Raw genomic sequence first — 27,190 nt, forward strand, 5'->3', positions numbered from 1 at the left:
GGAGGCAAACTGATGCATTCTGAGCGGATCCTTTTCCATTCAGAATGCATTAGGGGAAAACTGATCTGTTTTGGACCGCTTGTGAGAGCCCTGAACGGATCTCACAAATGGAAAGCTAAAACGCCAGTGTGAAAGTAGCCTAACCTGACATATCCAGTGCCGCTGCTCTGGTTTTCCTGGCTGGTTTGTATTTACCCAGCGGCAGATGTGACATCACGTCGACAACACGAGATTGCTGCAGCCAATTACTTGCCTCATTGGTTGCACCTGACGAGGCCAGTGATTGACTGCTGCGGTCACGTGTTGTCGATGTGATGTCAGTAAATACAGGGCTCAGCTGGGAGAACCTAAAACTGCATCAAAACGGCACATGTGAAGGTATCCTTAAGGCTGGGTTCACACCTGAGCGTATTCGATAAGCGCTTTTTACCGGCGTTTTTTGTCGTATTTTGGGGCGTTTTTGTATTTTGGAAACCCGCGTAGTACGCGCGTTTGTGTGATTAACCACAGAGAATCCAATGAAAAACTGCCACAATACGCACGACAATACGCCCCAAAGAAGCTCCTGTACTTAAAGCAGCTTATCCCGGTCAAGCAATACAACACAACATTCGTTCCACAATGAGTATTACCTTCTCGACTACGTGCCATGATTATCAGTTGGCATATGACATTAACCATTTCTTGAAGCAATGCAGGGCCCCTCTTTAGAATAAACTGCTGATCTGAAAGAACAAAAGCAACAAAGATGAGTAAGCCTAGTTAGCTACAAAAAAAGAAAGTAAAAAATATATATATTTTTTTACCTTCTTTTAGTGTGTCTGGTATCTGCATCCGTGACAAGTGAGCCAGTAGGAGGACTCTGGATTTTAAACTGTAGGGGCAGGTTAGTGGAGGTTCATTCTTCTTTAGATTGATACCACCAATTTCTCTTATCAGCTAAAGGCCAAGAAGACAAAACCAAAGACATCCTTAGCAAACAGAAGAATTGTTAATTTACTTGCTTTATATTAACAAAAAATGTAGATTACCTGAGGAATTAGTATATTATCTGCAGGCCTGCTTGTGGCATCTTTATTATATTGTGGGTCAAACTCTGAAGCACCAGCTAAGACCATAATTAGACCTAAAAGAGAAGATCCAAGGGAGCAACAGTCAGACTATGTAACACATGAAAGCTCCTGGAGACATAATCCATACACAAGTCCTTCCTCATGAGAGAGGAGGAAAGACGAGAAGAGTTTTGCTGACCATTTCTGGTATTTATTTTAATTATCTGTGAATAGTTAGGACTAGAAAAAAACCACATATGACTTACAACATATGATGCAGATTCAAAATGGTTACAGCAACCTAATTTAGGACCCCGTTGCCGACAAGGGAACATGACGGTTTGCCATAATTAAACAGGTTGTCCCATTACAAGAACTTATCCCCTACCCACAGTCTGATTGGCAGGGTCTAGCTGCTGTGGCCCCTTCCAATTATGAGAATGCATGCATGTCCACCACTGCACTGAACTCTATGGGACTGCCGGAGATAGCTGAGTACAAGCGCTCGGCTATTTCCAGAAGCCCAATAGAGCACAGCCCACGTGTGACTGCTACTCTATTGAAACGGGGAGCATGGGCTCCCATCTTCATAACTAGTCGGACCTGCACTAATCAAACAATTATCCCATATCTTGTGGACAGGGGATAGGTTCTTGTAATGGGACAACTCCTTTAAAGGGAACCTGTCACCGGGATTTTGGGTTTAGAGCTGAGGACATGGGTTGCTAAGATGGCCACTAGCAGATCCGCAATACCCAGTCCCCATAGCTCTCTGTGCTTTTATTGTGTAAAAAAAAAAAAAGATTTGATACATATGCAAATTAACCTGATATGTGTCCTGTCCCTGAGAGGAGTCCAGTGTGAAGGAGCCCAGCACTGCCCCGCATCCTCAGAATCTCCTCCTTGCTCCCCGACGTCAGAAAGCCAGAGCGCTGTAATCTCGCGATGTGCAAGCTAGCGCATGCGCAGTTCCTTCCCTGAGGCTGATGCCAGCATAGGGAAGGAACACTGACGACACTGCGCATGCTCTAGCTCGCGCATCGCGAAAATGCGGCGCTCTAGCTTTGTGACGTCGGGGAGCAAGGAGGAGATTCTGAGGATGCGGGGCAGTGCTGGGCTCCTTCACGCTGGACTCATCTCAGGGACAGGACTCATCTCAGGTTAATTTACATATGTATCAAATCGTTTTTCTACACAATAAAAGCACACAGAGCTATGGGGACTGGGTATTGTGGATCTGCTAGCGGCCATCTAGCAACCCATATCCTCAGCTCTATACACAAAATCCCGGTGACAGGTTCCCTTTAATGGAACCATAAATTCTGCTTTGTCCAAGCTAAGTCTACAGGAGAACGTCAGCGTATCTATCCATGCGGTGAACCTCGAATCCTGCAGCCAGACAATTATAACAAATATATATTTTTTTTTTTCAATAGCTAGACAATATTTCTATCAATCAAAACTGCAATACAACAAGGAGGCTTTCTCTGCCTAGAATTCTGCTAGACATCATTTCAGTTTAGTGATATCCATTAATAAGTGTCTACAGTTTTCAGTGGCCTTTTTGGGTTGGGCAACTTTTCACAACGCAGCACACTCTAGGTGTAGTGTTTTTTCTACGCATTTTCCCTTAGGCTTCTTCATAGGACTGGGAAGATGCCAGTAAAAAACACGTTATAGATGTGTGAATAAAAAGTAAAGAAATAAAAAAGACACCAACCAAAAACACTTGTAAAAGATGCTTGTAATTCATGACTTAACAAGAAAAAAAAAAAAGCCACAAAAATTCTGTCACTGAGACGAGAAGGTAGCAGACTGAAATTTCAGAAAAACATTTTTACAGACAGATTGTTAAAAAATTTGTAATAAATTAAATAGGAATGCAATGTACTCACGCTTCATGTCCATGTTCCGTGTCTTATAGACAAAATATGTGTAGATCTGCGTAGTGCGAATAAGGATCTGATCTCCACTATATCTGATTGATTTATACCACCAAGAACCCTAAGACAATTAAAAGGTATGAAATATTGTCATCAAGGTACGCATACACTTTACAGAACTATGTTAGGCCCCTTGCAGACGAGCGGGTGTCACCCTGCGGACTCACAGCTCGTTTGAGAGGTGCCTTAGTGTATTCTCTATTGTCAATCAATGGAACATTTAAGGAGACATTTGAATAAAAATTATTACATACCAACCAGTAATCAAAAATACACAAATGTTGGACAGTGAATTTGGTCTTGTAGTTCTATAAAAATCATATTTCTAAGGGCTGCATTTAGAGTACTATTACACTTGCGTTGTGAGGATCTGGCAGGCAGTTCCGTCACCGGAGCTGCCTGCCGGATCCGGAAATCCGTGCGCAAACGGATAGCATTTGTAGACGGATCCGGATGCAGATCCGTCTAACAAATGCATTGAAACACCGGATCCGTCTCTCCGGTGTCATCCTGAAAAACGGATCCGGTATTTATTTATTTTCGCATTTTTAAAGGTCTGCGCTTGCCCCTAGGACGGAACTCAATTCCGGAAAATTTTAACGCAAGTGTGAAAGTACCCTAAGAAAAACCGCTATTAAAAAGGGTTGTGCCAGGTATGAAAGTTCTGTGGATAGGGGATAACTAACTTATCAGTGGGGGTCTGACCACGGACACCCCCACCAATCCCGAGAATGTTCATGTGAATCATGCACCCTGCCACTTAATTCATTCTCTATGGGAATGCTGGATATAGCGGAGCACTGTACTCTTCTATCCGTCCACTGTCAAGTTTCTGGCACAGACGGCTGCTGTAGACAGCTGATCATTGGAGGTGTCGCACCACACTGATCTGATATTGATGACCTGTCTGGAGGATGGGTCATCACTGTCTAGAAATTGGACAACCCCTTTATGCAACACCAAAATCTGCAATGAAGTACAATACAATACACGAGGATAGTGTTTGCAAAACCCCATTGACAAAACGCTGCTGATTTGAAGGCATGCAAATTTTTATGCAACACATTTGAATTTACCAGCCACATGTGAACACCCTAAAATTCACTACTGCTTATTGTTTAAAAACTGCAGGCAAGCGTGAACTGAGCCTAAATCACAATAACAGTATCAGAATTATTATACACAACGGACGTGAATTAAAGGGGTTATCCAATATCATAAACAGCCCCACCATGTGCTGGGCCCCTCAGAGTGAATATACTTACCCGGGGGTCCCTGCACTGCCGCTGCTGGTTCTCCCTGTGCGCGGATGAAAACATCCGATGTCGGGATGGGGGGGGGGGGGGGGAAACGCAGCCAGTGGCAGGCGGGGACACTCTTCCCCATCTGCCATTGGGGGGGCTGTTTAGGATATTGGATAACCCCTTTAAGATCTGTAGAATATTGCGACCAATGATATTTAGAGCACATCCATAGGAAATGCCACATCTGGGACCTCATGTATCAGAAGAACCTTTAACCAACAAACCAAGATGGCTGGCGGCAGCCACAGATCACAAGGGATATTATGGCAGGAGAGCTTGAAGGGTTCTCCTATTTGCAGTCCCAACCAATCAGAGATGTATACTATATTAAAAGGGATTGTCTCACCTCACCATTACTAAGGTGAGATTAGAATAAGCCCTGACCACCAGGTGGGCAGGAAACAGCTGAGCAGGCCAGCGCCCCACTGTTTCAGTAGCTCCCATTGCAGCCATGCTGTTTCTGAGTTAGGAAACACCATATCTTGCTGTGCACAGCACTGGGAGCTACTGAAACAGTACAGCGCCAGCACGCTCTGCTGTTACTTATGAATTAGTTCTTTAAAAACTAAAGACCAACAATTAAAGGGGTTTTCTGTGAGTAGAATATTGATGACCTATCCTCCAGATTGGTCATCAATATCTCCTCATAGATTGTAAGCTCTTGCGAGCAGGGACCTCATTCCTCTTCTAATTATTGACTTGTCTGTTGCTATGTTATTTATGATTGTTTGTACATGAACCCCTGAATTGTAAAGCGCTGCGGAATATGTTTGTGCTATATGAATAAAAGATGACTATTATCGGAGGGGAAAATGAACTCTCAAATCAGCTGTGGGAAGAGCCATGATGCACCGGTGAGTACTACGGCCTCTTCCTAAGCCAGTGGCATTACGTTCATCGGTTACATGTCCTATTCCAGTGACTGGGCCTGGGCTGCAATCACAGCTCTGTGCAGGTTATGCTGTGAGGAGGCCACAGCACTCATTTGACCGCTATGCCCTCTTCAAACAGCTGATCTGTGGCAGTGCTGGGTGTTGGACCCCCATCGATGAAATATTGATGATCTATCCTCAATCAGTTCATCATCAATATTCCACTCTCATAAATTCCTTTAAAAGAAATCAAAAGCATTTTACCAGCAGATTCCCCCAATAACGAAGTGACGGCTCTACCATTAGTCTCTAAGAAGCCTACTCAAAGACTACAACCAATATAGCCACACCTTCTGCGGTCAGCTTTGCCAACTACAAAACAGGAAAAGGCCAACCTCTCTGAAAGTAAAGGGAACATAATTACCTGACTTTGGCAAAAAAAAAAAAAAAAAAATTTAAAAAATAAAAATATAGACTTTGAGGCGGGAAAGTAACACAGGCCATCCAACTATTCCATCTTTACTCATTAATGTTTCTAGTAGGTTACCAGGTGCAGACATAACTGTACGGTACTTACCACAACAACTGGAAGGATGACCATAAAGGCTAGTCCATAAACCAGCAACACCTAAACCAAGAATTAGATAAGGTAAGTCACGTTCCGTAAAAGCTGTTTCAGGTATACCACAAACTCTTTCTGAAACCAATTCATTGCCCAATAACTCACCAGCATAGAATTTCTCTGGTCCACAATCCAAGCTGGCAACGCAATGCCAAAATGTGTAGCTATATGAAAAATAAGGACAAAAGTGACTGCTGTACTCATGTACAAATAGGAGAATATACTGTATACACACACAAATTGTCTTTGGAGTAAATTCAATAAAAATAAAAGTTCACTAAAACCGTTAAAATCGGCTTACCTTGTGGTCCATCAGGATTGCCATATTCTTCCCAATTTCTCCTGGATTCATCATCTGTTAAACTACAGATGAAGGCAAGTTAAATTACCAATGAGCTTCAATTAAGAAATGTCTAACATACAGGATGACCTTTAGCAATACTAGAGAGCAATGTTGAGAATTACCTAAAGGAACGAAGAGATGAGAACAGGCATCTGATTGGTTATTATGAGCATCTACTAAACCCTTTTCCTAGCACCAGTTTTGATAAATGTCCCCCAATATGTCAACAATTTTTGACTTTTTTTTACGGTTCAATCTTTGTTTTATTAAGGCAAAAAAGTATATGATACAACAAAGCATATCAAGTACATAAGTATAAGTAAGGTCTAAATATTGGCCATAGAAAGGCCTTAGAGGTATTAGAATATACAATAACCCAAATCAGATATGGCACAACAGATAATAGGCTTATGGAGCCAGTCAAGTTGGTATAGATAGGGCATATATTCTTAATTAAATAACCAAACATATACACTGACAGGGGGATAGGACAAGACGATACAAGACAGACAAGGACATAACATATACATGAGGAAGGGGAGGGAAAGGGTAAAGAATGGATTTAGTATATCAGAATCAGCATCTTAAGAGCTACTAACGGGAATGTTGCCAGTTGTCAACCACCCTGAGAAGGAATCGGAGGTACGGAATTGGTTCCATGGGTCCCAGGTCCTCCAGAATGCCAAGGTAGCATCTCCTTCAGAGGCACCTAATTCCTCCATATGCATTTAGACTTTTTTTTAAAGGGGTATTTCACAATGGACATAAATTATTTAAAGGGAACCTGTCACCTGGATTTTCTGTATAAAGCTGAGGACATGGGTTGCTAGATGGCCGCTAGCACATCCGCAATACCCAGTCCCCATAGCTCTGTGTGCTTTTATTGTGGGGGGGAAAAAAACGATTTTATACATATGCAAATGACCCTGAGATGAGTCTTGTACGTGAGATGAGCCAGGGACAGTACTTATCTCAGGTTAATTTGCATATGTATCAAATCGGTTTTTGTACGCAATTAAAGCACACAGAGCTATGGGGACTGGGTATTGCGGATGTGCTAGCGGCCATCTAGCAACCCATGTCCTCAGCTCTATACACAAAATCCCGGTGACAGGTTCCCTTTAAAGCAACCCTCCCCCTTCAACTGTTAGTGACCAAAAATTCCGCTGGAAAGGGGTTAATGGAATCCTCTCCTGAGAGTTCTGTCTCATATTCTATGCACTAATGGGGTATACACTGGGTGGCTCTTTATTTTTATTCTTTTTAACTTTTATAAGCATGATTTAAAGGGTGGCTCCATGGTGTTGTGTTTATGTATATGTAATAATTTTATATATATATATATATATATATATATATATATATATATATATATATATATATATATATATATATATATATATATATACATATACACACACATACACACATATACATATCTGTGTATGTTTTTATAACTGTTGTGTATTGCCTGATGAAGGGACCCTCCACTTCATTAACGCACCAAGGAAGTTTAAATAAAGATAAATAAGGTTAAATAAATATTTTTTCTAATTTTCTGATGTCTAAACCAGGAGTGCATCTTATAGTCCAGTATAGTGTGAAATACAGTAAAATGAGATTTTTGTGAACTCATCTGTAAAATCTCTTTCTCGCTTGATTCATTGGGGGACACAGGACCGTGGGTATAGCTTGCTGCTGCCACTAGGAGGCGACACTAGGCTGAAAACTGTTAGCTCCTCCCCTGCAGGCTATACCCCCTCCAGCCTAGGGAGAGCATTTCAGTTTGTGCTCCAGCAGTAGGAGAGACCAAATGAAAGTAAAAATCAACAGAAAACTGTACACTGTCATGAGACCGAACCAAACACAAGGTCCCAACAGACAAAACAGGAACCCCACTTGCCTCACAACAATATGTGGGTGGGTGCTGTGTCCCCCAATGAATCAAGCGAGAAAGAGATTTTACAGGTGAGTTCACAAAAATCTAATTTTCTCGCTCATATCATTGGGGGACACAGGACCGTGGGACGTCCTAAAGCAGTCCCCGGGGAGGGAAACAATGAGTTCTGAGTACAAAGCTCGTCGAGGCCAGTCTGGGGCGATCAGGATCGTCTTGATGCCTTCCTTCCTGATTCTGCGTAGGATCCGAGGTAGAAGTGGTAACGGTGGAAACACGTAAAGAAACGCGAAGCTGTCCCAAGGCGCCACAAGAGCGTCCACGCCGTGTGCTGCTGGATCCCTTGCGCGAGAGAGGAAGCACAGGAGCTTGTGATTGAACCTGGGCGCCATCAAGTCCACTTCTGGACGGCCCCACCTGAGACAGATGGCCTCGAACACCTCCGGATGGAGGGACCACTCCCCCGGGGTCCACTGTTGTCCGGCTGAGAAAGTCTGCCGTCCAGTTGTCCACTCCCGGGATGAAGACTGCCGAACATGGGACTCCGCCCACTGCAAAATCTTCGCAGACTCCTGCATCACCTGCAAGTCCCTCCTTGGTGGTTGATGTAGGCCACAGCTGTGGCATTGTCCGACTGCACCCTGATCGGACGACCCTGCAGAATTGGAGTCCAATGGACAAGGGAGAGATAAATGGCCCGGAGTTCCAGTATGTTGATGGGAAGTTTGGACTCCGATGGAGACCAAACACCCTGGATCGTCCATGTGGCGAGAACTCTGCCCCAAACGCGAAGGCTGGCGTCTGTTGTAATGATCGTCCATATCACTGGAAGGAAGGATTTCCCCGCCAACAGATGCGCAGACTCTGTCCACCAACCGAGGGCTGTACGCGTTTGGAGGGACAGCCGGATCCAGCGATCCAGAGAATCCAGGGATTTGTCCCAAGATGACAACATGGCTCGTTGAAAACACCTCGTGTGAAATTGAGCGAAGGGAATGGCCTCGAAGGAGGCCACCATCATGCCCAGCACCCACATCCAATTGCGGATAGACGTATTGCGGAGTAATATGCGTATAGATCTCTGAATGTCCACGCTCTTGTCCAATGGCAGGCGTACCACGGCTGCACCTGAGTCTAGTATCATGCCCAGAAACCTGATTTGTGTGGTGGGAGATAAGCAGGATTTCCGCCGATTGACTATCCACCCGAAGCGGGACAGGGTGCTCAAAGTGATCTGAAGACTCTCCTCGCATTGGGAGACTGTAGAGGCTTTGATCAAGATATCGTCTAGATACGGGAGGAGAGTGATGCCCCTGGAGCGCAGGAGACCCAGGAGGGGGGCAAGCACCTTTGTGAACACTCTCGGAGCTGTCGCTAGGCCGAATGGCAGGGCGACGAACTGGTAGTGACATGAATGAATGGCAAAACGAAGAAAACGCTGATGAGCGGGTGCGATGGAAACGTGTAAGTAGGCGTCTTGGATGTCTATCGATGCCATGAGTTCTCCCTGAACCAAAGAGGCAATCACGGAGCGGAGTGACTCCATCTTGAACTGTTGAATGCGGAGGAAGCGATTCACTATCTTGAGGTCCAGCACTGGGCGAACATCGCCTTCCTTTTTGGGTACTACGAAAAGGTTTGAATAGAAATCTGTAAACCTTTCGTGTAAGGGGACCGGAATTATCACGCCCCGTATGAGAAGGGACTGGACTGCTTGGAAGAAAGCAGCCGCCCGACCTGGATCCTGGGAGAGGAAAAAACGGTTGGGTGGGATAGATTTGAATTCTATCTTGTACCCTGATGTCACTACCTCTCGTGCCCAAGCGTCTGATATATGAGTTCGCCACATTTCCTGAAAAAGAAGGAGGTCGTGTGAGGAAATGGCTGGCAAGAAGCCACGCCCCCCGCTCGCATGCTAGGAGCCGCCATGAGACGGGAAGGGGTTAATATAGCGCCGGACATGTTGCCTCAGGAGATGTCTGGAGACTTAAGAAGTGGAGTGGGGCGGAAGAGCGCTGAAGAGGGAGAGATCGGACCGCTCTCCTTGTAGTAGCAGAGCCGCTGCAGCCGCGATGCTGCCGACATTAACCCCCGCAGTGCCGTACCGCCGCCGCTGAGGATCTGAGGACACAGATCGCTACCCAGCAGACAGGGGTGAGGAGCTAAGAGAGGGAGGGGAGTAATACTCACCTGTCTTCTGTGGACTTCGCCCTTAGATGTCGTCCCAGCAGGGCCATCCAACGACCGCTGGCAGAAGGCATCAGGGGTCCGGGCAGTATAGGGCTGGTGAGTAGGTGGCCCTATTGCTGGTAGGAAGCAGGGGAGCGAGGCTGCCCTGGTCCACTTGTCTTCTTGGGGGGGCAAAGCGGTGGGACAACAGACACGGGCTAGCCTCCCAGGGAGACAGACTCCATGTGAATCTGTGCCCCATGAACCTAATAAAATAAAAATTAAATTTCCAAAAGAGCCACCCTGCTAAGCAGGGAGGTCTGCCTCCTACGACACTAAGCTAAAAACTGAAATGCTCTCTCCAGGCTGGAGGGGGTATAGCCTGCAGGGGAGGAGCTAACAGTTTTCAGCCTAGTGTCGCCTCCTAGTGGCAGCAGCAAGCTATACCCACGGTCCTGTGTCCCCCAATGATATGAGCGAGAAAGTACATTCTCAAAGCGACTAATAGGGATGTTCTATATTGTAAAACACGTACCTCTTAAAAAAAAACACCTTCAGATTAATAACTAACCTGAAATTGTTAAAGGTTTCTGTCATCAGAAAAATCGTTATGTATCTGGCTGACATTAGCGATGTGCTAATGTCAGCAGAACAAAACTCTGATTTTTAACTCCTTTTCTGCCGCCGTTCCCTCAAAATAAAGACTTTTATAATATGCTAATGAGCCTCTAGGTGCTATTCTGCACAGTCAGTGAAGCCGGCAGCAGGAGAGCGTCCTTCACTCACTGTGCCGAATACTAAACGGGAAGGCGCAGGATTTTACGGGCACAGAGGAGAACTAGGACGTCAATCAACTGGACATGGGCGTGCCAAAGGGTGAGAAGAACGCCCCACTAGCACCTAGAGGCTCATTAGCATATTATAAAAGTCTTTATTTTGAGGTAACGGCGGCAGGAAGAGAGAGTTAAAAAATCATACAGTTATGTACTGCTGACATTAGCACATCGCTAATGTCAGCCAGATACATAATTTTTCTGATGACAGAAACCCTTTAAAGCTAATTTATGCAAAATAAAAAATTAAAATTAAAATAAAAATGGTATTACACTTGTCAGAGCAGCATTTTGCACTCCAGAGCAGGAACGACAGAAGAAGCAACTATAGGCAATCATTCAGGAGACTCAGGAGAATGGTCTTGATCCTCTATCTCCAAATAAAAAGTTTTTTCAATATGTTGCCTCAATGTTTGAACGCCGCAGGTCCCAAATGTGAAGTGGGCTCTTTTAGCAATCTGTCAAATGCGTTTAAGTGGATCGCGCGATTTCTCTTGGTAACTTCCAGAGTTCACACCATCCAATTTTTGGCATATGGGTAAAACATCAGATTCCACAAAGCTCTTCCTCTCACAGAGAGCCCTGTGGAGTATCAAAGACTGCACCAATAGTGAAGTCCTGTAGACACTATTCACATGCACTTGTATTTGTTATACTCACAAGCGCCGGAGAAAATGCGGGCACTTTAAACACATGACGTCACGTGTGTCTCTCCTGTGGTTAATTCTACAGAAGAGAAATTCGCTCCAATAGTGAAGCACTGCAAACACTTTGCCTAAAACATTTTTTTTTATTATACTCACAAGGGGTAGATAAATATGCCCGACCCAGGTTTCGCTCCAATGCTGATAAAGCATTGGTGTGAAACCCGGGTCGGGCATGAGCACAAGGCTTTTTTTTTTTAACCAATTTTATGTGAATATACTTATCTACGCTTGCGAGTATAATAAAGAAAAAAAATTTTAGGCAAAGTGTTTGCAGTGCTTCACTATTGGAGCGAATTTCTCTTCTGTAGAATTAACCACGGGAGAGACACACGAGACGTCATGTGTTTGATGTGCCCACATTTTCTCCAGCACTTGTGAGTATAACAAATACAAGTGCATGTGAATAGTGTCTACAGGACTTCACTATTGGCACGGTCTTTGATACTCCACAGGGCTCTCTGTGAGAGGAAGAGCTTCGTGGAATCTGATGTTTTATCCATATGCAAAAAATTTGATGGTTTGAACTTGAGAAGTTACCAACAGAAATCTTGCGGTCCACTTAAACGCATTTGATCTTCTATCTCCTCCGTAGATCCTTTTCCCCGTGTTATTCTTGTTCACGTCACATGCAGTCACACCTCATATGCAACCTAGGAGCTGCAGGGTGAATCCCCCTTCTGCACAATGTACACAGCTTAACACAAGACACTTTTTATATTTTCCTCTTGAGCCATCTATATCAGGAGGCTATACTCTTACCTGCCAGGTCTCATGGCAGAACCACTCTTTATATGAATAATCAGTTAAAGACATTATGTAAAGTACTTACGCTTCATATGCCTTTGCAATCTTCATGAATATAGCATCATCTCCTCCTTTATCAGGGTGGAATTTCAGCGAAAGCAGACGGTACTGTTTCTTAATTTCTGTGACAGTGGCACCCTTTCAACAAAAAGTGTTGCAAAGAAACAGGTCAGTAACAACTACATTGACTGTGGATCTACTTAAATCACTATATAGAGTAATGTGTGGTAAGATTGTCTGTTAAAGGGGTTCTCCACTTTCATTTAACTGATTATCTATCATCTGGATAGATCATCAGCTTCTGATCGGCGGGGGTCTGACACCCGGGACCCCCGCCGATCAGCTGTTTCAGAAGGCAGCGGCGCTCCAGCAGCGCCACGGCCTTCTCACTGTTTACCGCCGGCCCAACTAGCGTGGGCGGGGCTAAGCTCTGTTCACTTGAATGGAGCTTAGCCCCGCCCACGCTAGTTGATACTAGTCGTGACGTCAGTGGGCCGGCGGTAAACAGTGAGAAGGCCGTGGCGCTGCTGGAGCGCCGCTGCCTTCTCAAACCGCAGATCGGCGGGGGTCCCGGGTGTCGTAGCCCCGCCGATCAGAAGCTGATTATCTATCAAGAGGATAGATCAGTTAAAAGAAAGTGCAGAACCCCTTTAAAGGGAGGAGCTTCATGCTGCCGAACCACAGGATTCCTAGTCACGAGTACCTAGGTTTACTCTGAAAATGTGCTTTACAAATTATGCACAACATCATGGGGTGTCGTTGGATTATTGCTGCAGCCGGGCCATAATGTAGGCTACTAGGTCTGCCATCTTTGTACTTCTATTAGGTACTGACAAGCTAATACAATGAAATCTAGAAGTATTCCAGTGTATTGTAGAAGTGTTCAAAGTGCAAAAAAAAGGTGTGCAAAAAAAAAAAAGTGTAGAAGAAAAAGAAAATTCCCCAATAAAAGCCTTATAATGGCAATAGATTTAAAAAAAATCTACACATGAAGTGCTTTCATTTTGGAAGCGCTCATTAGTACCGGAGGACCAGGAAGCAGTGAAGGCTCTGTACTCACCGCTTCCTAGTCCTCGGCTGTGAAGGCTGCGCACAGTGTGAGGGCGCACGCTATGACCTCACGCTGTGCGCGCCGGGTCACAGCACAGCCAACACCAGGAAGAAGACAGAGCGCGCTAGAGGTGAGGAGCGGCAGCGTCCAGGAGCAGGAGAGGTAAGTGTTTTTTTTTTTTTTTCTCTGTGGCACTGGGGCTCGCACTGGGGGGCATAATAAATGGCACTGGGGCTCATAATGGGGGGGCTGATCTGAGGCCTGATTTAGGGGGCTTTTTAACATTGGGGGTCTGATTGGGGCATTGTATCTTTTATGCAAAATAAAAAGGGATGGTATACTTGCCCCTTTCTCTGCGCCATTCTCTGTACTGCTGGTCCAGTCCTCCTGCCGCTGCTCGTTTACAGACTGCAGCGGTGACATACAGGTATACAGCACATCATCGCTGCAGGTTGTAAATCAGCAGCGGCAGGAGGATCAGATTGGTAGACCAGAGAATAGTTCCTGATAAAGTAGCAAGTATACCACTTTCAATTTTACATCAATCGGGGGCATGTCCGTGCCCTAATTATCTTAGACAACCCCATTAAAGGGGTTGTCTCATCTCAGACAATGGAGGCATATTGCTAGGATATGCCACCATTGTCTTATAGGGACGTGCACCTATATCGGGAACGGACCCCGGCAAGGTGGTGGCTGGAGGACTCCGGTCAGGCCACCAGCAAGCGCGCTCCCCATAGAAGTGAATGGGAGCACACCGCACATGACCGGCCACCGCTCCCATTCACTTCTATTGGCTCAACGGAAATAGTAGAGCCAGCGCTCGGCTATTTTCGGCGGCCCCATAAAAAATTAATGGAGGGTGGTTGCGCATGCACAGTACGCCCTCCACCACTTTTGGGGCTAGGTTCTCCGGCGGTGGGAGCCACACCTATAAGACAATGGGGGCATATCCTAGCGATATGCCCCCACTGTCTGAAATGAGACAACCGCTTTAAGGGGCTAAAGAACCAAACCCTACAAACTTGTCTAATGGTATCTGTGATGGGGCTGTCCAGAAGATGTTTGAAGGTCATAAGCAGGGGACTCCATAGAAGGCTTGCATAACACTACGATGTACATGACTAGAAGTTCTGACAATATTTGAAAGTATTACTGATGAAAATTGTACTCACCGGATCTAAGCCTAGAACTTCATATGGATTGTATTCCTGGTATTCTTTATCGGTTTTGGAAACTCTGTAGGCAAGAAATATAAACAATGCCCATCCAAGCAGCAGCACTGTTTTCCTGTGCAAATACACCCAAGGGATTAGAGAGTTGGCAGAAGTCCATGAGCAGCAACTGTTCACATTTACTTCTCATTTTCCACCAAAGATTGCTGTGTAGCAGTGCAGCCACTGATGCTAGATTATTTTACGATTCTGGGTCGTGACAACTTGCAAGTCGCAGTGCACTACACAGCGATCTTTGGCTGTGCAACAGGTATTGCCACGTAATCCAAAACCTTTTTGTAAAGGCAAGGAACTCCGTTAAGAAGAAGGCAGGCATTTTGAAATATCGTCTGTCAACTCCAAGCATATGTTGCAGACAAACAAGAAGCTAATGACAGGGTATGCATTTAAAAAAAATAATAATCCAGAATCAATGATCTCATCAGGTCCCTTGGTACCAGTTACTTAACTACTACTTATACTGAAACACTGTTAGTCAAGTGCCTTCATTTCCAGCCACTGCTTCTGACTCAGCAATGAGAATATGCAAAGCATACTTAACACTACAATGATTCAGTACTTTACTCCATTGACAAGAGGAACAAATTACTTGCCATATTACAGCCACAAGACCAAGCACGAAAGCAGGTCTAATGACCCCAACTGAAAGGGTCATGGGAATCACAATTGTGTCCATAATATGTACCCGGGCCTTAAAGGGGTTCTCCGGTAATACTGATTTCTAATCAAGTGCCCGCAGCTTGCCTCCTGAAATAGAAGATTCTTACTTACCTGCTCCACACCGCTCTGCTCTTCCTCCCCCCCTTTGGGCATGGTCACTTGCACTGCTGCAGCCAATGACTGGCTTCAGCAGTGAAGTGACCACAAGCAGCACGACACCGCTAAAGCCAGTCATTGGCCCATAGCCAGCTGGATGCAAACACTGCAGGGACCGGAAGATGGCGAAAATGGAGGACCAGAGTGGGGAGGAGCCGGTAAATATGAATCTTCTATGACAGGGGCATGCCAGCACTTGCTTAAAAATCTATATTACAGAAACACCTCTTTAAAGCGATTCTAGGCATGTTAAGGGAATGAGGTCTACCAGCCTCAGCCCCAGTTTTAGTGGAGAGGTGACCCCCAATAAGGTGCTGCATCCCCATATATGTATAGTAGTAAGAGCTGATGGAGGAGAACAATCCAGAGCTTCTACTTACTTCACAGTTGGAGCGATATTCTGTTGTGGCTTTATAGCCTTCAGCTGGTACCATAAGCAGCTTCTATATACTTGACGGATGGTTCTCAGTCGGACGTGTTCTACAAAGGGAATACAAGAAAAACATCTAAAACAATGCCTCAAATCCAATGCCTAGTTAACAGAAAGCAGACACCTTCTTGCTGGTAATAATGGTGGTCCCATGTGATGGCCTGTCCCAAGTACATTATATCCTTTTTATTTCACCCTGTGTAGTCTGATCCTGTAGGCGCACTCCCTTCTATGTCTGCTAGTCATTGATTGAAGGAGTCTGACTGGCCCAAACTGACAGGGGAGTATTGCTCCTTATGTTATTTTAAGGCATTGGGAAAAAAACATGGCGCTGGAGAACCCCTTTAATGTAGTCTATTTGCAAAGTTGGTTCATTTTTTTATTTTAAATACATTGAAGCAATAAAAAAAAAGTTGCAAATTGTAAAAAACAAAAAATTTAGTTTTTTTTCTAGCTTAAATGGGTTTTCCAAGGGTACAATACTAGGTCATCCTTAGCTGATCAGTGGGGGTTCCAATCTCGGCACCACCACCGATTAGATGTTTGAAGAGGCTGCAGCATCCTTACAGCAAATCAAGCATAGCACTATACACTGTATAGCGGGTATTGGAGCTCAGCCCCATTCATTTGAATAGAACTGCGCCGCACATAGGCCATGTGACTGCTGACAGCTGATTGGCAGGGATGCCGGGTGTCAGGCCTCCACTGATAACCTATCCTGAGAATGTGTCACAGTTGATCATGGTTCTAAATTAGAAGATATAGTAATCACTATACAGAAGCAGTGGACAGTCCCCATCATTGTATGCAGGTGTCGGAAGCATACAGAGCAACTACTACTTCACTATGGAGCAGACACGGGCTGAAATGTAAACTCCTCATTCAAACGTCCATTCCCCATTTATTTTAGGCCTCATGCACACGACTGTGCTTTGGGGTCCACAAATTGCAGATCCGCAAAACACAGATGTCGCCCGTATGCGATCCGCCATTTGTGGAACAGGCGGCCATAATAGAAGTGCCTATTCTTGTCCGCAGAGCGGACAAGACTAGGACATGTTTAATTTTTTATTGCGGGCCACGGAACGGAGCAATAGATGCGGACAACACACGGAGTGTTGTCCGCATCTTTTGCAGCCCCATCGAAGTGAATGGGTACGCATTCGAGCCGCAAAAAATTTGGCTTGGATTCGGAACAAAACAACGGTTGTGTACATGAGGCTTTAATGTGTGTATTCAAACATCAGTGTTTTACCACGGTCCATGTTCTTAGCGCGGATGCATGCTCTATTTTGTCCACGTTCATAGATCCATCACGCCCATTATAGTCTATGGATCCGTGGATGCCACCCGTGTTTCATGGATCATTAAGAAGAGATGCTTTGAAAATTATTTTTCAGCTGTGCAGTGTCAGTGAAAAACTGATGACGGACGGACAGCAAAAAACGGACACAGGGACCCAGCATGGAACCTAGGGGTGGGCGATATGGCCTAAAATCTATATTGCGATATAATTTTAAGCATGTTCGATATATATTGCAATATATTGTTTTCTATATTTGGGGGGGGAGTGTTTTAAACTTTTTTTTACTTTTTATTTAATAACTATTAGTCTCCTTAAGGGCTAGAACGTAGAACCCTTGTCATATTCACCCTAATAGAGCTCTATTAGGGTGAATAGGACTTTACACTCTCCCTGCTGCCCTGTGCTTTGTGCACACAACAGCAGGGAGCTGATCCCCCTCCCCTAAATGGTGCCATCCACAGATCCCCCCCCCCCTAAACGGTGCCATCCACAGATCCCCCCCCTCCCCTAAACGGTGCCATCCACAGATCCCCCCCCCTCCCCTAAACGGTGCCATCCACAGATCCCCCCCCCTCCCCTAAACGGTGCCATCCACAGATCCCCCCCCCTCCCCTAAACGGTGCCATCCACAGATCCCCCACCCCTCCCCTAAACGGTGCCATCCACAGATCCCCCCCCCCTCCCCTAAACGGTGCCATCCACAGATCCCCCCCCCTCCCCCAAACGGTGCCATCCACAGATCCCCCCCCCTCCCCTAAACGGTGCCATCCACAGATCCCCCCCCCTCCCCTAAACGGTGCCATCCACAGATCCCCCCCCCCCTCCCCTAAACGGTGCCATCCACAGATCCCCCCCCCCTCCCCTAAACGGTGCCATCCACAGATCACCCCCCTCCCCTAAACGGTGCCATCCACAGATCCCCCCCCTCCCCTAAACGGTGCCATCCACAGATCCCCCCCCTCCCCTAAACGGTGCCATCCACAGATCCCCCCCCTCCCCTAAACGGTGCCATCCACAGATCCCCCCCCTCCCCTAAACGGTGCCATCCACAGATCCCCCCCTCCTCCCATAAACGGTGCCATCCACAGATCCCCCCCTCCCCTAAACGGTGCCATCCACAGATCCCCCACCCCTCCCCGATGCTCACAGGAATACATTTAAAAACTAATCAGTAACTTTAACTTTATTCATTGGTGATCTCTTTACTGTATACCTTAGGTCTTAGCTCCGATAACAGCAGGCAGTGCGGGGGGCGGCGCTCACTCACTGACGTCACGCGCCTGCGCCGCCTAGTGGGAGGAGCAGGCGCGTGACGTCAGTGAGTGAGCGCCGCCCGCCCGCACTGCCTGCTGTTACCGGAGCTAAGACCTAGTAAGGTATACAGTAAAGAGATCACCAATTAATAAAGTTAAAGTTACAGTTACTGATTAGTTTTTAAATGTTCTACTGTCAGCGGCGTGGCCCTGTATATTCTAACTCCCAGGCAAGCGTCCCTGTCACCATGGGAACGCCTGGGGGTTAGAATATACCATCGGATTTGAGTTTTCACGCGCTCACTGAGATCGTAAAAACTCAATGATTTACAGTCAGTCCCTCCCCTCCTCCTCTTTTGTCATTGGTGGTCAGCGGCAGCCGCGCACAGTGGGGAGGGAGGGACTCTCTCCTTCTCCACTGTGTCGGCTCAGGAGAAGATGGTGCGCGCAGAGAGCGCGATCATATCGCGGTCCGCCTATATCGTCTATATCGCCCACCCCTAATGGAACCATCAAATTGAACCACGGACACAGACGTGTAAATGAGGCTTTATATTCACATGGTCATGAGCTTTAGAATTACTTAAAGGGAACCTGTCACTATGAAAATGCAGGGTAATCTGCAGGAACCATGTTACAGAGCAGATTGATATACCGTATATGAGGTCAAGTATAAAACTGGTGTAAAGTAGAACTGGCTTAGATGCCCATAGCAACCAATCAGTCACCATGTTCAACATGACAGGTTCTCTTTAACAAGTCCACTTTGATGGGTCGAATTCTAGTGTCAATCATACCTAATGGCAACCAAGAGCATAACCCCAAATTAAAAACATCTAGTGGCGGTATCAGCAAAGAGCGGAACAAATCCTGAACGTTTCTGCACCTCAGTGACCTTTGTAATGGAAATGTCTACAAGAAACTGCACTTGTACCTTGACAACTTAAAGAGGACATTTCATGGTTTTGTATTCATGGAGATAAATACCTTTCCTTGAGGGGTACGCCCCGCTGATGTTGCCACCCTGAATGTTTTTTTCAAATATCGCTCCTATGCCCCGCTGTGCCCCCCTGCAGATTTCCCGCTCAGTATGTTAATACTGAGCATCGGTACAGGGAGGAGGAGACACCAGGGTTTCTTAATGGGTGCCTTAAGAAAAAAAAAAAGCTCACCTTCTCCCTGACTGACGCTCTCCCCTGTGATTGGACAGCGCTACAGCCAGGTAGAAGGAGGGGCCCAATGAGAAACCCTGGTGTCTCCTCCTCCCTGTACCGATGTTCAGTATTAACATACTGCGCGGGAAAACTGCAGGGGGCACAGCGGGGCGTAGGAGCGATATTTGAATAAAATCAGGCAGGGTGGCAGCATCAGTACCCCGCAAGAAAAGGTATTTATCTCAATTAATATAAACCCATGAAAGGCCCTCTTTAAGAATCAGCACAAACAAACCTACCTGCTTGGATCTAGTTAGAGAGGCATACTTCCATTCCAGTAACACACTTTCCCTGTGGCTACAGATTTCACATTGCTTTAAACTGACCATAAGCAGGCCAGTTTAGGTTCTGGCCGATACATCCACATGACAATGGGAGATTTCTCCCACACCGCTGTATGCTGGCCCAGTTGTCCAGTCCATATTATGGTTGCAAGTCCCGGTCCCTCCAATCTATTAGATTAGATCAGGCATGCTCAACCTGCGGCCCTCCAGCTGTTGCAAAACTACCCCAGCATGCCCAAACAGCCTACAGCTATCAGCCTACAGCAGGGCATTGTGGGAGTTGTAGTTTTACAACAGCTGGAGGGCCGCAGGTTGAGCATGCCTGCATTAGATGGTGTAGGCCATTAGTCCAGAGAGGTTGTGCCAAAACTTGGAGCCACCTGAACGAGGCCTTTATCTGGATTACTGACAGCTGCCCAGACCCCCCATATCCAGACACATTTGGGGTCCTTATACATGGATCAATTATCAGGCAGATCATCAGGAACGAAGCAGACGTTCCCAATAATTGCCTGCTCGTCAGTGGAGATGAGAACTGCATTTACGTTCACCAATCATCTCCTCTGTAAGGGGACCAGTAATCGATACAGTGATCCCTTGTCCCATAGAAAATCCTTATTCTTGGCAGCAGATGTCCGTTTAGACAGTATGATCCGATGACAGTTGGTACTGATAGAACAAGACGATTACCCGATGAAGGAGCGTTTGCTAATTCAGGCGATCGCTGGCATTTTTGATAGTAGCAGTAGCGTTTCTATAAACACTGCCCTATAGTCTGCCTGATCATCGTGCCATGTAAAGGGACCCTTAAGGTGGATTTACATTGCTCCATTTTCGGGCAGATTATAAGGAATGAACGTTCCCGACAATCTGCCACTGCCAGACACCTGACAAGCTGTTTCATTTGTTTTTTGTCTTCCTGGAAACAGTCCTGGGGGTACAAACCGTAAGAATCCTGCAGCTTGCCAAGCTTCAGTCCGGAACTAATGCAGAGCACTCGACTGAGCGATGAAGGGACACGAGTGATCACCTTTCTATTAACGCTGGGCGTATGCGCTATTGTACGGGCGTTTGCAATCGCGCATACAGAGACAAGCGAACGCCCAGTGTCGCGTGTTCCCGGAAGTCTATGTACGGGAACGCGCGACACTACGCCCCAAAGAAGCTCCTGAACTTCTTGGGGCGTCGGGCGTTTTACAGCGCCATCGTACGCGCTGTAAAACACCCAGGTGAGAACCGTGCCGATAGGGAAGCATTGGTTTCTCCTTGTTGAGCGTTTTACAGCGCGTAGGAACTCGCTGTAAAACGCTCAGGTCTGAACCGGCTGTTAAAGCTCAGACAACGGCTTGTGTTCTCAGCGAGAAGATCCTAAGTCACTCAGGATCCCTACTGCTTGTACTCGGGAGACACTGGAATAGATTCCAGCGCAGCTGCAAGAAACAGCACAGATTCAAAGGGGATATCCAAACCATATGCTTGGGATAATAAAGGAGGGCACCCTACTGAGCAGACCAGAAAGCCACAACAAAGGTTAGGCCTCTGTTCACACCATGCTTTTGGCTACAAAGGAGATACATGTCAGAATATTCCACGACGTACCCTATTCTAATGCCGGGTTTGTGGGGTAGATTATCAGGGACAATTTAGGTGAATTCAGTGGGAATTATCCCAAGCGACTTAGGACGCACCTATGGGAATATTCCCAGTATACTGCCGGTGGTAACATCACAGCACCCTTAAAGTTTTAAAAGTTTTTTCTTTCTTTTCTTCTCTCCTGTTTTGTATTAGTTTTATTGATAGAAATAAATGTTAAGTTTTATTTGACTAGAAACAGGAGCTTTGTAGCCTATGGCTATTTGAACTATATAGATTATCAGGGACGCTCATTCCAGATAATCTGAGTGATTAAAGATGCAGCCGAAACGCTCGTTCACGGGGTGATCCTGTCATTCATGAGGGCACACCAATTATTATTTCTGGGCAGCAGATCGTGCGGTCTAAACAGCGATCTGCCCAGAAACAATGCAGCTGTACGAGGATGAACAATCGCAATAGCGATCCCTAGTCCTCATACTGTGGAGGAGATCGCAGCATGTAAATGCTGAGCTTGACCCCCACTGACTGAGCAGCCGACTGTTGCTTCCTTCCCGACAATCTGCTGCTTCTTGCCCTGTGTAAATCATAACTCCCTCATACACATTTGGTTTGGGGGAACGTGTATTTAGTAAGAAAGCTGTTGCTGGAAACTTCAGGAGGCAGCTTGTCTCCCAGGAGAACAAAAGGTTTGGTCGAAAATATTCACTTCACCCGATACTTCTCTCCCTGCCACCATCTGTTGGAGGAGAGGTGGGAGATCCCCACACACATTTCTGGTCAGTGGTCACACTTGCCTTTGTCATCATAAACCACAATACAAGCCACGTGCCACTGCGACTTGTCTGCATTTTGGCTGTGCTTTTACAGTAAAGTGACAGCAAGATGAGGACAAGTCACACAAGTGTCACATGGCTTTTCTATGACATGTTACCAGCCTTACAGGCAGGCTGCGCTGTCTGAACCAATTTAAAGGAATTGTCCATGGCCTGTCCTCGGGATAGGCAATCACTCGCTGATCGCGGAGGTCTGACACCCTTCCCCTCCGCTGATCAGCTGTTTGGTTGTAGCTCCGTTGCCAGAAGTTGGCGCTGGAACTGCAAAGCCCCTTCCATGTGAGCAGCGCTGTGGTAACCAGCTCTCTCCGCTACCCAGGTGATCGGCGGGGGTGCTGGGTGTCGGACCCCTGCCAATCAGCTAGTGATGTCACAAGCACCTTTATTTGTCCACTGGCATAAGACAAATACATGAAGTATTGCCGGGTAATAACAAGGCCTGAAAGTAACACTCTAGATCAGGGCTACAAACTACAATTCCCATCATGCCCTGCTGTAGGCTGTCTGGGCATGCTGGGAGTTGTAGTTTTGCAACAGCTGGAGAGCCGCAGGTTGGCCAGCCCTGCTCTAGATTCAGGATGTCCAAGCTGCGGCCTCCAGCTGTTGCAAAACATGTCAGGGCTTCTACCAGATGTTTGTCAGCGGCGCCACAAGCGAGACCTGGGGCACAGCCACACGTCGAAAGGGTTTAAAACTACAAAAGCCAGACAAGGCTGGCTCTGACTTCTTGGACCCCCACAGATGGATTAGATTCCTCATTAGATACCACTCCCAGTCCCCCATACACACACACACTCACTGGGCCGAGCCAAGCATGCATGTGTCCTGAATGTGGAGAAAGTCACCTCTGGCAGGGCCTTATCTCCCTGAGAACAAAAGAAACGGGCAGTTGAAATCCAACATGCCCAATCCATATCTTCTTACCCAACATCTGCCGTCAGAGGAGATTCGAGACACCCCTCCCCCACACCTATTAGATGGCCAGCAGTCTGGTTCAGCCACATTCATCTAATGTGGAGCCAGTAGGGATGAGCGAATCAACTTCCGATTTTGTTTTAATCCGGGTAGCGGGCGCTCTGTGTAGTATTAGAATGTATTGGCTCCGATAAGACTTCATGTAATAACTTCGGAAATTCATTTCTACTGTACAAAACCTTTGTACCAAACTCGGGTTCGCTCATTCCTAGTAGCCAGCTTAAGGGCACAGGCACACGGTCAGGTTTTTTTATGGCAAAATCAAGAGTGGATCATAAAAGGCGAGAATGAATTAAAAGGGTTGTAAGTGTCTGATCGCTGGAAACCGGGCCAGTCACTCAACCGGGTGTCGTGTCCAATGCTCCATTCAACTCTGTGGGACTGCTGGAGACTGTCAGGTGCAGCCCCAACGCGCATGTGTGACCACCAGGGGAACACAAGGCCCCACTGAGGGGCCACAGAGGTAGAATCCCCTATCCTGTGGATAAACGGTCATAGGAAAACCCGGTTAGGGATGCTACTCTTTCTTGAGCCTGACCCTGAACATGCAGCTGTATCCTAATGCTCTGCGCCTGGCCCCCTACAGAAGCCCTGCCAGCTTTCTGCACCCCTCCTACCACGTATACAAACAGCACCCAAAAGGAACCTGTTGGCTTAGAATAGGGTCAGTCAGATTTTACTCTAGGTTTCCACTTGCCTTTAGGGCACAAGAATATCTAGTCATCAAAAGGGACAGAAACTTTGACAACCGAGCACTAAACACAAGTGTGAACAGAACCTACAAAGAAACAGCAGCTGCCTTCTCAGCAACTCCTGACCAAACCACTTCCATCCTAAAACACTCCCCGGGTGCCCACCAGAACTAGGAGCTCGTGCACACAACCAGATATTTCTTCAGTGTGCCATCAGTTGTTTTTTTTCCCCATGCACACGACTGGCTCTTTCTTCAGTTTTTTCCCCATGTACCGCACATTGACCCGTCCATTTCTGGTGGACCACACTCACATCCATGTGCCAGATCCTCACATCTCAGCGGAGGTTGTAGTCTTCTCAGTTTTTCCCCCCATGTACCGCACATTGACCCGTCCATTTCTGGTGGACCACACTCACATCCATGTGCCAGATCCTCACATCTCAGCGGAGGTTGTAGTCTTCTCAGTTTTTTCCCCATGTACCGCACATTGACCCGTCCATTTCTGGTGGACCACACTCACATCCATGTGCCAGATCCTCACATCTCAGCGGAGGTTGTAGTCTTCTCAGTTTTTCCCCCCATGTACCGCACATTGACCCGTCCATTTCTGGTGGACCACACTCACATCCATGTGCCAGATCCTCACATCTCAGCGGAGGTTGTAGTCTTCTCAGTTTTTTCCCCATGTACCGCACATTGACCCATCCATTTCTGGTGGACCACACTCACATCCATGTGCCAGATCCTCACATCTCAGCGGAGGTTGTAGTCTTCTTAGTTTTTTGTGGATGAGAGCTTATCCGCTATTTTTGCAGACTAAGGCCTCATGCACCCGGCCCTTTGTTTTGGTCTGCATCCGAGCCGCAAATACGGACCCATTCACTTCAATGGGGCCGCAAATACGGACCCATTCACTTCAATGGGGCCGCAAAAGATGCGGACAGCACTCCGTGTGCTGTCCGCATCCGTTGCTCCGTTCCCTGGTCCGCAAAAAAAATATATAACCTGTCCTGTTCTTGTCCGCGCTTTGCGGACAAGAATAGGCAGTTATATTAAAGGCGGTCCGTGACGTTCTGCAAATTGCGGAACGCACACGGATTCCATCCGTGTTTTGCGGATCTGCGATTTACGGACCGCAAAACACACAACGGTCGTGTGCATGTAATCCTAAAATGCAGACACGTGCATGAGGCGGAAGGATGGGTGACAAGGGGCTACACCACGTCACGGTGATTAGGGTGGGCATGCTGACTGTAGTGTACACATGGTGCCCGTCCATATTTGTGTTCACCTATAGGGTCAATGTTCATCTGCCATAAACTGATAGGCTCCACCGGCAGAAACATGAGGACGCCGCTCCTAGCTGTACCCACCAGCATATGACATCACTATGCCCATCAATGACGTGTAAGCAGCAAGGCAGGCAGCAGGCGGTTTGCCCCAGCCAGCATCTGTATGCCAGCCATACTTTCACACTCACCCGAGTTCTGGTCACGGGGCCACAGGTAATATGTGGCCGGGATGACTATCAGTCCTACGAACGAGGTCAGGAAGTAGAGGAACGTGTTGCCACTGTCGTCATACTGGAACTGTTGCCCAGCCATGGCTGCCCTTTCCTCTACCCGCCGGGCAAACTACCCGTCACCGGGTCCCTCACTGCTCACGACACTACAAGACCGACCTACGGCCGTTACCCGTGAAGGGCCCGCCCACCTACTCTTAGACACGCCCCCACAGCGCATCACTACCAGGCAAATCTCGCGACGACGAGTATGGAATACGTGTTATTTTCTCTAACAAACTTTATTAGAAAATGACAGCGCCTAGATGTCATGCTGTTTGTATAAACTTTATTAAAAATGACACTGTACAGGTCAGGGTGTTTGTATAAACTTTATTAGAAAATTATACTGTGTACAGGTCAATCTGTTTATGTGAACGCTATTGGAAGATGACAGCTGTTTCTAAAAACATTATTGGAAAATTACAGCGTGTATTCAGGCTGTTTGAATAAACTTTATTGGAAACAGACATGTAAAGACACAGTAGATCGATTTCTAATGTGACACATGAATATAACTCAGACATCCCAACCTGCAAAAACCCATTTCAGGGAGGTGTGCTTCTTATTTCAGGGAGGTTTTCTTTTTTTTTCTTTCACGAACTTTTTATTACGTTTTCCAAACATATGCAGTATCTGCACACTTTGCTCTATGGTGTGGAGGACTGGGCTCATTTCCCTGCCCCAAATTATCATATTTATGTATTTAATTAAAGGGATTCTGTCACCACCTATAAGCCCTGTGAGCTAAACATATGCTTATGTCCAGGGTAGCATTCTGATTTCTAAGGTGGCCATATAAAAGCTATTTGTGGCTTTATTCTGCGGAAAAACAGGTTTTACTAACCTGTCAATCACTAAATTAAGGTGCCCAAGCAGGGGAGGTCTGTGGATGCATGGTGCCCGGCCGCAGGCATCGCCGTTCGTGCCCAGCGCCGCCTTCTACTCCTCAGTGCCACCTCTTCCTCCCCCTCCTCCCGCTTTGAGATCCCGCGCGTGCGCATAGGCTCAGCCTGATGCGCCGTTGCGGACTGCTGGCATCGGCTTCTTCTTGCACTGTGCGTACGCGCCGAGAAGGGGACACTGCTACAGGTTGCCGGAAAGGTTTACTGCGAGTAAACTAGAGATGGGAAGTTCGGATCTTTCACATGAACCGATTCATGAATCGAATATTCGGTTCATTCGCTGAGCTGACAAGAAGCAAGTGAACCGAAGCTTAGGTTGCGCAATGCGCATGCGCGGATGCTTCCATTCACTTGCTGAGTCGGCTCTTGGTCTGAGTCAGGAAGTTTATTCTTTAAAACCCTGTGTGTAATTATCTACCCCACTGTAGGAAAAAAAACAAGCATCCGGGGGGGGGGGGGGGGGGGGGTGAATTTAACACTGGGGTAAATAA

General features: G+C 46.6%; 1 protein-coding gene across 1 annotated transcript in view; it reads right to left on the bottom strand.

Moving 5' to 3' along the window:
- SEC63 (SEC63 homolog, protein translocation regulator) overlaps positions 1-25,962 on the bottom strand; it is a 71,234-nt gene extending 45,272 nt beyond the window's left edge. Inside the window, exons 1-11 of the mRNA XM_040428844.1 lie at positions 25,714-25,962; positions 16,029-16,128; positions 14,773-14,887; positions 12,572-12,684; positions 6,095-6,156; positions 5,899-5,957; positions 5,749-5,799; positions 2,948-3,056; positions 1,032-1,126; positions 807-939; positions 633-725 (exon numbers count right to left, since the gene is read on the bottom strand). Coding sequence (XP_040284778.1) covers positions 633-725; positions 807-939; positions 1,032-1,126; positions 2,948-3,056; positions 5,749-5,799; positions 5,899-5,957; positions 6,095-6,156; positions 12,572-12,684; positions 14,773-14,887; positions 16,029-16,128; positions 25,714-25,837 — 1,054 coding nt within the window. The 5' untranslated portion in view covers positions 25,838-25,962. The remainder of the gene's footprint in view (positions 1-632; positions 726-806; positions 940-1,031; positions 1,127-2,947; positions 3,057-5,748; positions 5,800-5,898; positions 5,958-6,094; positions 6,157-12,571; positions 12,685-14,772; positions 14,888-16,028; positions 16,129-25,713) is intronic.
- Positions 25,963-27,190: the final 1,228 nt, after the last annotated feature.

This window comes from Bufo bufo, chromosome 4, assembly GCF_905171765.1.
Source record: "Bufo bufo chromosome 4, aBufBuf1.1, whole genome shotgun sequence".
NCBI lineage: Eukaryota > Metazoa > Chordata > Amphibia > Anura > Bufonidae > Bufo > Bufo bufo.